Here is a 12,549-nt window from a genome sequence, read left to right on the forward strand (position 1 = left end):
CTAGGATAATGCTAACTCTAGATTACCTATGAATTACCCTATTACTGCCTCTTACATTTATACTGTACATCCTATATACAAATAAGAAGAAAAAGCAATAAGATTGGTAGGAAGGCACTGCTAACTTTATGATACAGGAGTATGAAAAGTAACAGTATAGGTACTGGACACTGCTGGTTCTACATCCAACTTCTGTTTCTTCTCCTATAAACAATTCAAAAGAATTTTGGAAATGAAACGTATGTGCAAATTTATATGGTTAAATTTACACTTACCAACCACAGTATGCTCAAATCTTAGAGATTTACACAGAAAAACTTGTTCAGAAAAATGTTATTTTTATAATAAAATAAATTTTTGAATATACTTACCCGGTGATTATATAAGCTGCAGCTCTGCTGCCCGACAGAAAAACTCTACGCTCGAAATCCGCCAGCGATCGCTATGCAGGTAGGGGGTGTACTTCAACAGCGCCATCTGTCGAGCAGGTACTCAGTACTCAATGTAAACACAGAACTCAATTTTCTCCTCGGTCCACTGGGTCTCTATTGGGGAGGAAGGGAGGGTCCTTTAATATATAATCACCGGGTAAGTATATTCAAAAATTTATTTTATTATAAAAATAACATTTTTCAATATTAAACTTAGCCGGTGATTATATATGCTGATTCACACCCAGGGGGGTGGGTAGAGACCAGCATTAATTGTTTACATTATTATGAGCTAAGGATTTCGTATTTCATTTTAGCAGTTATTCAAAATAACAAACATAAAATAAATAAGTACCTGGTAAGGAAGTCGACTTGAACAATTACTCTGCCTTTTTTAAGTACGTCTTCCTTACTGAGCCTCGCGATCCTCTTAGGATGCTGAGCGACTCCTAGGAGCTGAAGTATCAAGGGTTGCAACCCATACTACAGGATCTCATCAAAACCTCTAATCTAGGCGCTTCTCAAGAAAAGAATTTGACCACCCGCCAAATCAACCAGGATGCGAAAAGCTTCTTAGCCTTCCGGACAACCCAAAAACAACAATAAAAAACATTTCAAGAGAAAGATTAAAAAGGTTATGGAATTAGGGGAATGTAGTGGTTGAGCCCTCACCCACTACTGCACTCGCTGCTACGAATGGTCCCAGGGTGTAGCAGTTCTCGTAAAGAGACTGGACATCTTTAAGATAAAAAGACGCGAACACTGACTTGCTTCTCCAATAGGTTGCGTCCATTATACTCAGCAGAGATCTATTTTGTTTAAAAGCCACTGAAGTAGCGACAGCTCTAACTTCATGTGTCTTTACCTTCAGCACAGCATGGTCTTCTTCATTCACATGGGAATGAGCTTCTCGTATCAACAGTCTGATATAATAGGAAACTGCATTCTTTGACATAGGTAAAGAAGGTTTCTTAATAGAACACCATAAAGCTTCTGACTGTCCTCGTAAAGATTTAGTTCATCTTAAATAGAACTTAAGAGCTCTAACAGGGCATAAGACTCTTTCTAGTTCATTTCCAACCATATTTGAAAGGCTTGGAATGTCGAACGATTTCGGCCAAGGGCGAGAAGGTAGCTCGTTTTTGGCTAGAAAACCAAGCTGTAAAGAACATGTAGCCATTTCAGATGAAAATCCGATGTTCCTGCTGAAGGCGTGAATCTCACTGACTCTTTTAGCTGTGGCTAAGCAAACCAGGAAAAGAGTCTTTAAAGTGAGATCTTTAAAGGAGGCTGATTGTAGTGGCTCGAACCTTTCTGACATCAGGAATCTTAGTACCACGTCTAAATTCCATCCAGGTGTAGCCAAACGACGCTCCTTCGTGGTCTCAAAAGACTTAAGGAGGTCCTGTAGATCTTTGTTGTTGGAAAGATCTAAGCCTCTGTGACGGAAGACTGTTGCCAACATGCTTCTGTAACCTTTGATAGTGGGAGCTGAAAGGGATCTTTCTTTCCTCAGGTATAATAGGAAGTCAGCTATTTGGGTTACAGAGGTACTGGTCGAGGATACTGATACTGACTTGCACCAATTTCGGAAGACTTCCCACTTCGACTGGTAGACTCTAAGAGTGGATGTCCTCCTCGCTCTAGCAATCGCCCTGGCTGCCTCCTTCGAAAAGCCTCTAGCTCTAGAGTGTCTTTCGATAGTCTGAAGGCAGTCAGACGAAGAGCGTGGAGGTCTGGGTGTACCTTCTTTACGTGTGGCTGACGTAGAAGGTCCACTCTTAGAGGAAGAGTTCTGGGAACGTCCACCAGCCATTGAAGTACCTCGGTGAACCATTCTCTCGCGGGCCAGAGATGAGCAACCAACGTCAACCTTGTCCCTTCGTGAGAGGCGAACTTCTGCAGTACCTTGTTGACAATCTTGAACGGGGGGAATGCATAAAGGTCTAGATGTGACCAATCCAGTAGAAAGGCATCTATATGAACTGCTGCTGGGTCCGGGATCGGTGAGCAATATATTGGGAGCCTCTTGGTCATCGAGGTTGCGAAGAGATCTATGGTAGGTTGGCCCCATGTGGCCCATAGTCTCTTGCACACATCCTTGTGTAGGGTCCATTCTGTTGGGATGATTTGACCCTTCCGACTGAGGAAATCCGCCATGACATTCATATTGCCTTGTATGAACCTCGTTACTAGAGAAAGGTTTAGATCTCTTGACCAGGTGAGGAGGTCCCTTGCGATCTCGTACAACGTCATAGAATGGGTCCCTCCTTGCTTGGAGATGTACGCCAAGGCCGTGGTGTTGTCCGAGTTCACCTCCACCACTTTGCCTTGAAGGAGGGACTTGAAGCTTTTCAAGGCCAGATGAACTGCCAGTAGCTCCTTGCAGTTGATATGTAACGTTCTTTGATTCGAGTTCCATGTTCCCGAGCATTCCCGACCGTCTAGTGTCGCACCCCAGCCCGTGTCCGATGCGTCCGAGAAGAGAACGTGGTTGGGGGTCTGAACAGCCAGGGGCAGACCCTCTCTGAGGTTGATACTGTCCTTCCACCAAGTCAGTGCTGACTTCATCTTCTCGGAAATGGGGATCGAGACCGCTTCTAGCGTCTTGTCCTTTTTCCAGTAAACAGCTAGATGAAAATGAAGGGGACGGAGGTGTAGTCTCCCTAACGAAACGAACTGTTCCAGGGATGATAGCGTCCCTATCAGACTCATCCACTGTCTGACTGAACATCGTTTCTTCTTTAGCATGTTCTGGATGCATACCTGGGCTTGACTTGTTCTGGGGGCCGACGGAAAAGCCCGAAAAGCTTGACTGTGAATCTCCATCCCTAAGTACACTATAGTTTGGGATGGGACCAGTTGGGACTTTTCCATATTGACCAGGAGACCCAATTCCTTGATCAGATCTAGAGTCCGCTTTAGATTCTCCAGACAGCGACGACTGGAAGACGCTCTTAGAAGCCAGTCGTCCAAATAGAGGGAGGCTCTGATATCCGCTAAATGCAGGAATTTGGCAATATTCCTCATCAGCCTCGTAAATACAAGAGGAGCCGTGCTTAGGCCAAAGCACAGGGCTTGAAATTGGTAGACAACCTTGTCGTAAATGAATCTCAGAAAAGGTTGGGATTCTGGGTGGATGGGGACGTGAAAGTATGCGTCCCTTAGGTCTAAAGAGACCATCCAGTCTTCCTTTCTGACCGCTGCTAGAACTGACTTTGTGGTCTCCATGGCGAACGTCTGCTTTGTGACAAAGACATTCAGCGCACTGACGTCTAGCACCGGCTCCACCCTCCTGTCTTCTTTACCACTAAGAAGAGACGGTTGTAGAAGCCCGGGGATTGATGGTCCCGGACTTTGACTACAGCTCCCTTTTGTAGCAAGAGAGACACTTCCTGCTTCAAGGCTAGCCTCTTGTCTTCCTCTTTGTACCTGGGAGAGAGATCGATGGGAGACGTTGCTAGAGGGGGTTTGCGGACAAACGGGATCTTGTACCCTTCTCTTAGCAACTTCACAGATTGCGCATCTGCGCCCCTTTTTTCCCAGATCTGCCAGAAGTTCTTGAGTCTGGCTCCCACTGCTGTCTGAAGAAGGTGGCAGTCAGACTCTGCCTTTAAAGGACTTGGTACCTTTCTTCTTCCCACGTCTCCCTTCGGCACGAGCACCTCCTCTGCTGGAGGCTCTGCCACGAAAGGGCGGAATGAATTTGGACGCTGGAGTGTCCATCCTGGGTCTAGATACGGTAGGCAAAGGGGTGGCTTTGCGGGCAGAGGACGCAACCAGGTCATGGGTGTCCTTCTGAATCAAGGAGGTAGCAATCTCCTTTATCAATTCCTCTGGGAAGAGGCACTTTGAGAGAGGAGCAAAAAGAAGTTCCGATCTCTGACACGGTGTTACTCCAGCTGACAGGAACGAGCAAAGGTTTTCCCGTTTCTTGAGGACCCCGGAAACGAACGAAGCCGCAAGCTCACTGGATCCGTCACGTATGGCCTTGTCCATGCAGGACATAATGAGCAAGGAAGTTTCCTTGTCAGAAGGGGAGATCTTCCTGCTCAACGCTCCCAAACACCAATCCAAAAAGTTAAAAACCTCGAAGGCTCTGAACACTCCTTTCAACAGATGGTCTAAGTCTGAAGGAGACCAACATATCTTAGAGCGTCTCATGGCTAGCCTGCGGGGAGAGTCTACTATACTTGAGAAGTCGCCCTGGGCAGAAGCAGGAACTCCCAAGCCGAGAACTTCTCCCGTGGCATACCAGACGCTCGATCTGGAAGAGTCTCGCAGGGGGAAACGTAAATGCTGTCTTCCCAAGGTTCTTTTTGGACTGCATCCATTCTCCCAACACTCGTAAAGCTCTCTTAGACGAGCGGGCGAGGACGAGTTTCGTAAAGGCAGGCGCGGATGACTGCGTGCCTAAAGCGAACTCAGAAGGAGGAGAGCGTGGGGCCGCAGATACAAACTGATCAGGATACATCTCCCTGAACAGTGCAAGAACTTTCCTAAAGTCCAAGGAGGGTTGCGTGGTCTTGGGTTCGTCGATGTCCGTATGCGGGTCGTCAATGTGTGCAGCGTCGTCATCATCAGAGAGTCCATCATCTGAAAACTGAGGAGGAAGCGGCAAAGGAGTAGGAATCGGCTGGTCAGCTGAGTCTGGCAGCACGGGTGCACGCGTGACTGAACCGGACGCAACGTCATGGAACTGTTGCCCAGTCTGTGAACTGGCAACAACCATAGCAGCGCGGGGACGCAAAGCGTCTACTCCAGACTGTCTAGTCTGCTGTGGGCGAGTAGAGGTAACCACACTGGGTTGCGGAAGTTGACGCACCGCGTCAAAACAAAACAACTTAGGTTGTTGTTGTAACTCGCGAACGTCAACGGAAGGTTCCGTGCGTCGCTGAACGTCAACATGCGGCTGGCAGGGTACACTGGAACGCATGGGTGGCGGGACTCTCACAGCTGGAGTGCGGGAGAAGGTAGCCTCAGCGTCCACTGGACGCACAACCGTGGGTGGTTGTAGGCTAGAGGTTGGTGCAGCGTCAACCTTCTCCGCACGAAAGTCCTGCATCAATGACGTTAACTGTGACTGCATGGTCTGCAGCAAAGACCACTTAGGGTCTACAGTAGCAGGTGCGGCAACAGACGGTGTTACTGCCTGATGCGGTACCGCTTTGCCTCTCTTAGGAGGTGAGCAGTCATCGGAAGACTGCAGCGAGTCCGAACTGACCCAGTGGCTACAACTGGGCCGTTGGACTTGCGCGGAAGGGACCGACTTGCGCTTAAGAGGCCGCGAGACCTTGGTCCATGGTTTCTTTCGAGAAACCTCTTCCGCAGACGAGGAATAAATGGGCTCTCTCGTCTTCGTGTGGGTGGGGCGATCTTGGTTAGATACGCCCGAAACCACGGAGGGAACGTCTGTTCGCTGATTAAAGCCTCTCGAACCCTTTGGTCGTACGACATTGCTTCTCCCCTGGGCTTGGGAGCTTGCAACAGGTCCCGGACTGGGAGGACGACAGGCACGAACAGACGAACCCTCAAGCGCAACACTATCTACAACACTTTCCACAACACTACCACTCACTTTGTCACTACCCACTGCACTCTTACACTTCAACTCCTTGACGTCTGCCATGAGTTGGTTACGATCACTCGCCAATGACTCGACTCTCTCACCCAGAGCCTGGATGGCACGCATCATATCTGCCATCGAAGGTTGTTGAGTGCTAGAAGGGGGATCAGGAGCAACCACTACAGGGGAAGGAATAGGTTGTGGGGCATGAGGAGAGGAAAATTCAACGGAGCGAGATGAACTTCTCCTGACTCTATCTCTCTCTAGCCTACGTGTGTATTTCTGGAATTCGATGAAATCGAATTCCGAAAGCCCAACGCATTCCTCACATCGATCTTCCAATTGACAGGTCTTATCCCGACAATTGGAACAAACGGTGTGAGGATCGATAGAGGCCTTCGGAAGACGCCTTGAACAGTCCCTAGCATTACATTTCCTGAACTTAGGGACTTGAGAAGGGTCAGCCATTTTGAATTAGTCAAAGGGGAATTCAAAATCTATCCAAAGTCGTCAACAAATAATCCAAAATCAACAAAAGAATGCAAGGATGTATTGAAGATAACGTCTGCAAAGCGAAAGCTCAAAACTAGAAATGTGTACTTCACCAAAATATGTGAAAACCAATCCAGTAAGCAACAGCGAATTTAGTAGGTCTTGCCGGTGGCACGACAGAGAGAAAATTGAGTTCTGTGTTTACATTGAGTACTGAGTACCTGCTCGACAGATGGCGCAGTTGAAGTACACCCCCTACCTGCATAGCGATCGCTGGCGGATTTCGAGCGTAGAGTTTTTCTGTCGGGCAGCGGAGCTGCAGCTTATATAATCACCGGCTAAGTTTAATATTGAAAAATTTGTTATATCAAAGTTTATTAATTTTCAAAAACTCATCAACCTCTGTCTATATTAATTTGATGTATCTAAGGAGTACAGGAACTGTATGGTAATAAAAAAGTCAAATTCCTTTTCAATTGGGCTGGTAAAAATTATGCACAGTGTATACAAGGAGGAATAAAAGTATACATAATACTAGAAATTAAAATATTGAAAAAGGTTCTTTGCGATGGTTTGTGCTACACTAATGTAAAGTACTGTATATGAGAAAAAAATAAAACTGCTTAAGAAAATGTCTCCTTAAAAGAATGGGCTTGCAAAGAAATATTCTCATATTTTCATTTTTTACTTAAGAAATGGCCAAACTAAACAAACTTAAATTAGAACTAATATGTAAAATGTCAATTTCAGAGATAATTTGTATTTTTCCTTAACTAATACAAAGCTGTAGTTATTTATATTGGATATTAATTTCAATATAAATAGCGGAAGGTTTGTTAATATGGGAACAAAGCTAATTTACTATGCAAACGCTGTTTGATGAGTAGCCAAGATACAAAGACATATCTAGTGAGAAGTACTGTAATTCTTTTATGAGTTCTACTGTATTTCAGAAATTATGGAAAATCAACCACAACACAAAATATAACAAACTACAAAATCTACAGTACTTGGTATAAAAAAGGGCAAGACTATAGTTGTTAATGACAGAAAATGCAAAACAAGTACACTACTTTTCCTTTGAAAATTAATACAAAAATTATATAACAAAAAATGAGATTTATATTACAAAAATTATCTAGGATACTGTGACCATACAAAAATGACAAGTACATATAAAATATCTAGTCTGGTTAATGTCTGATACTTTTAAGTAACTGCAGAAGATTCTCAACTTGCAAACATTCAAAGATAAAAACACAAATCCAACCGAAAAAGTAAATCGTAGATATTGTATCAAAAGTTTGTATACTGTGACAGGATAAAGAAATACAGTGCTATAATAAAACAATGTTGTATAATTTAATACAGTAAGCAAAACAAAATTTGCTATAACCTGATATTTACTTCATATGAAATTGAGGTACAGGTATTTGTTGACTAGCTGGAAATCGTAGGCATGGAAGTTAGGTTAGGCCTACCCTAGGGCAAAATTTAAAAAAATTTGACTTACAAACAACTACTTGGAACCTATTAAGTATGTAAGTTGAGGACCTTCAGTACTGTATTTTCCTTTTAGAAACTAATACAAAAATCATAAGATAAAAAGAAAGCTTACATTACAGAATTATATCAACATGCTGTACTACATACAGACACAAATTCAAAGACCCCTACACTCGTTAACTTCAGAAAATGACAAGTAACTTAAGTAATTCTTCAAATAAATCATTACAAAAAAAATTATCAAGAGTAAAACTGAAAAAAATCATATTACAAAAATAAACTAAGGTACCGATACAAGAAAATATATTGCAGACAACCAAGACAAGTTAATGTCAGAAAACGCAAAGTATATGGCATACCTTGCGCAGGCTGCTCCGTCATTCTGGAGCCCAAAATAGGAGGAAGAAAGACAAGCAAGCTGAACCTTCAAAATGTCTATTACAAGCAGAGATTACATTCTTCCCTTCCTCTAGCCGAGCATATACTAAGCTCTGCACGAACAAAACATTCGCCACCTACAATGATACAGTATAGGCTTATGAAATGCAGGCCAAACTTAAAAAAAAGGCTGTTAAAGTAACAATGGTAACATCCAATATATATTTAAAGTTTAACTATTTATTGCTTAAACACACACAAGATAAAGTACACATCAATTGTAAATCAACACACGGTTTCTAATTCAACTTGCAAACTTAAGTTGATGATTATATTTTTCTGTTAAATGAAAAGCTATGGTATTTTAATAATGCATATCATATATTACAACGTTTGAATATCTCTCATCCATAAATTGAGTTTAATGTTGCAGGTTTTAAGACAATTTAAAAAGAAAAAAAAAATAAGACTCAATAAGTGTCTTTATTTATTTTTCCAAAATTCTAAAGGACCACAATCAGTGGATCTTAATATCTTCCTATTTGGTACAAAAAAATCTATCTATAAGTTTGATGATATTGTTTTAAATCTTTTATTGTACAGTAATAATCATACCAGTACAGAATCTCAATTGTCCTAGATAGTACTGTGACTAATAGTAACATTTGTAACTGAATAGCAAAAACTAGTAATGTTACCAAGATATAAATTGAGTATAAAGGTAAAATTGGCCTCTTTATTTGTGAAATGATGTGTCCTGTATAATAACCACAGAAAAATATGGATAAAATGTGGCTTAACAGACATCTTTAATACAAGCCACTGCAATTGTTCCTAAATCTTAGATAAATTAATGCAAATATTCAGAAAAAAAATCAGGGGCTACTTTAAACACACACAACATGCAACTAATCATGAGTAATCATGGATTATCCAACTGATAATTCAAAGACTTCATACTTTAAACAAAAATTTTCTCTGCATGAACTGCAATAGCAAAATTAAACAGAGCATGAAGAGGATATTTAAGAGAGAATTATGCAATAGGTAACACATCATACCAAACAAAACTGAGGCAATGCCAAAATAATTTCCATTCTGGTATCAATGCAACAATGTGTTCCTCTTACCCTAATCATAGGAAATTTAATATAACATGCCAAGGGTACTAAAAAAATTACTATAGAATATAACTGCACATTGCCCTTCCTACATTTTATGCCATCAAAAAAGTAGGTACAGTATGTACTGCACCTCTACAAGCAATTGTTTGACTAGATAAAAAAAAATAACTGAGAAAATCATCACCTAAGTAGATAATAAAATACATGTAATGATGTACACTACTGCACCATCCCTTGGACAAAGTAAATCTTATTAGAAAATATTCATTAGTAGCAATGCTTCTCCATCCATCATTTATAGTAGGGCTAAAAGACCTAGAGTAAATTTTTTACTATCGAAACCTGTATGTATACAGTATTAGAAATTGCTGCATAAAGTAACTACCTATATAATGTACTACATGTTTCCGACATGGTGATATTTGTTATACATAGAGCTGACCAGTCTTTCGTCCCAAACAGGAGGCTCAACAATAAAGAATCCATGTACTGTACTACGATAAGCTTGCTATGAAGAAGCCTTTAAATAAACATTATTTTTTCTATTTTTTTTTTTTTTGCCATGCAGTAGAAAAATCTAAATATTAGAAAGTTGGGATTTAAAACACACTATGGGATTTTCATCCATTCAGCTGCAGTTTTATTTTGACTACTGTATTGTATTTAGAAACAGTTTGACATATACTAAGGAAAGAATTTTTTTAGAATGTTACCCTTTTCTATAAGAAGTTGTTACACTAAATCTACTACAACTAGCATTCATAAGCTTTTCCTAATTATAAAATCTTTCTTACAAGATGATTGGTTCGAAATACTAAAAGCATTGTTTCCATTCAGCTTCTAAATCAGTCACACTGCATTTAATGCACGGTACTGTAAGTGCTTCCTTAAACACAAGACTAATAAAAACCACTTACAGTTTCAGTACGTCTTCAGGTTTTGAAGGTGTCGACTTGCAATATATCATGGATACAATCAAGCTCTCATAACGAAATGGTATTTTTTGTTACAGTTTCATTTTACCATCATATTTACGTCCTTCAATTGTTTGTTTTCTGGCCAAGTTATGTTTCCATGCCATAAAAGCGTTTTTATCTCCTATATTATGACTTTATTACTGCATTAGCATAGGTGTGACTTCAGTGTGTATATACGGTACAGTACTGTAAATAGAAGCGTTCCACTAAAATCAAAACTCTGACTACAACTAGCCGCAGACTCAGATCTCCTACTACAATAATTCTGGTTGTTATTGGTATCTAACAATAAATATATGACCTATCCTTGCACTCCTAACTATTTTTTCCAATTTCTTTTTCCCTACTAATAGCAATTTACTTCATTTGATTTAAATTTGGATGGCTATCCACAATACATCCTCACAAAAATATAGGAACTGTATCATGACAGAAGCTTTAATTATAAAATAGCTTTACCAAGCTACTGAATACAGAAGCTTTCATAATAAAATAGCTTTACCAAGCTACTGAATAACATGTTATCTTTAGCATAAGGTTGACTCAAAGAATATTCTTGAAAAAAGGGAGAAAATTATATGAAGACAAAAAAGTAAGGTATCAATGGGAACAGATGAAGAGTAGATGGCAGAAAAAAAAAAAAACGACTGGAGCTATAGAATAAATGCAAAAAACGACGGAGAAGTGTTGCCTACATCGAGATATATTAGGCACAGGTACCGCAGAAACCCTTTGAAGGAATCATAATGGCTGAGATGCTATTTAAATGTTCGAAAGTTCCATAACAGACTGTGGTTTTGTGTATATTGTACATTATTTGTGTTTGTATTCTTAAAAAACGAGTGTGAAGATCACAAAATTTAAAAATGATTGAAAATACTAAAATCTATATCTAATTTTTAAGCCAAAGAAACTATGAAAGAAAATCTATAAGCTAAAATACCCAAATCTACTACTGTAATTAATTTAAATATCTTTCTTTTGCAAAGGGATTAGGTCTTGCCTTTTACCTGACATTATTTAAGAGTTGCCTCAAAATATCAATAGTAAAATGACAAATTCGTAGATAATTTGCATTTTTCCTAACTATACAAACCTTAGCTATTTACATGGGGTAATTACTTCGGCGTAGCTGAATGACGAGCCATAAAGTTTTAACGAGGGTTTCCTACCCCATCGCTAGTTAGCGGGGGGGTAGGGAGGGGTAGCTAGCTACCCCTTCCCCCTCACACACACCGGTGAATAGCTCACTTTACTTAGAGGTGGGACTTATCTTGGGGGACAGGGCTGGCGGGCACATAACTGTAAATAGCTAAGGTTTGTATAGTTAGGAAAAATACAAATTATCTACGAATTTGTCATTTGTTCCGTAACTGAAATACAAACCACGCTATTTACATGGGGTGACTTAACCCTTAGGAAGGGAGGTAAGTCCCCTGCCATACTGGCTTTGGCTTGCCCGGGGGCCCCGAACCCGAGTTTATTAACAAAACTCAAGGATCGAGGGGCCCCTGCTCCTCGCAGGCAGTTGTGAGACTGCTGCGGCCTACGTAAGCTGTGTGTGAAGGTGAGCAGTGACTCGTCCTAGGAAGTTGACCTGGAGTTCTTCAAATGGAAATCTAGGCTAGGACTCTCCCAATACCACCTCGTCAGGGTATGGGGACATGCCAGTATTAAAACTTGATACTAGGAACACAAGGGAGCATGGTTTACCTGCAGAGGTTTGAGGTCAGCTGTGTAAAGGACCCAGGATGCTGTTTCTCTCCAAGGGAGGAGAGGATGAAGAAAAGAAAAGGGCCAGACAGATCTTTTCATTCACACAGACTAAAACCGGGTAACAATGCCCTCAACCTTCTGCTACCTGTCCAATAAGGAGCCTGAGGTTAGACAAGCTGTGTGCAGCCACCACAGGGCCGATAGAGACCGTATCGAGCCTCCTGTGTGTCACGTCTTGCAGGTAGTGGGCCGTGAAGGTGGTCTGACGCTTCCACACCCCAGCTTGCAGGACCTGCGTCACCGAAAAGTTCTTCTTGAAGGCCAGGGACGTAGCCACGCCCCTGACGTCATGCGCCCTA

At 41.4% G+C, this 12,549-nt stretch overlaps 1 protein-coding gene across 6 annotated transcripts in view; it reads right to left on the reverse strand.

The window, feature by feature from the left end:
* LOC137614350 (brefeldin A-inhibited guanine nucleotide-exchange protein 1-like) overlaps positions 1-12,549 on the reverse strand; it is a 101,247-nt gene that overhangs the window by 63,377 nt on the left and 25,321 nt on the right. For 3 of the 6 annotated variants that reach the window (XM_068344127.1, XM_068344123.1, XM_068344124.1), the window contains exon 1: positions 8,355-8,528. The exons of 2 other annotated variants lie outside the window; for them this stretch is intronic. In XM_068344127.1, the coding sequence (XP_068200228.1) occupies positions 8,355-8,376 (22 nt within the window). In that variant the 5' untranslated portion in view covers positions 8,377-8,528. Of the gene's footprint in view, positions 1-8,354; positions 8,529-12,549 lie in introns of those variants that run through there. One more of the 6 variants, XM_068344125.1, reaches the window with a different exon arrangement.

Source organism: Palaemon carinicauda, chromosome 20 (assembly GCF_036898095.1).
Source record: "Palaemon carinicauda isolate YSFRI2023 chromosome 20, ASM3689809v2, whole genome shotgun sequence".
NCBI lineage: Eukaryota > Metazoa > Arthropoda > Malacostraca > Decapoda > Palaemonidae > Palaemon > Palaemon carinicauda.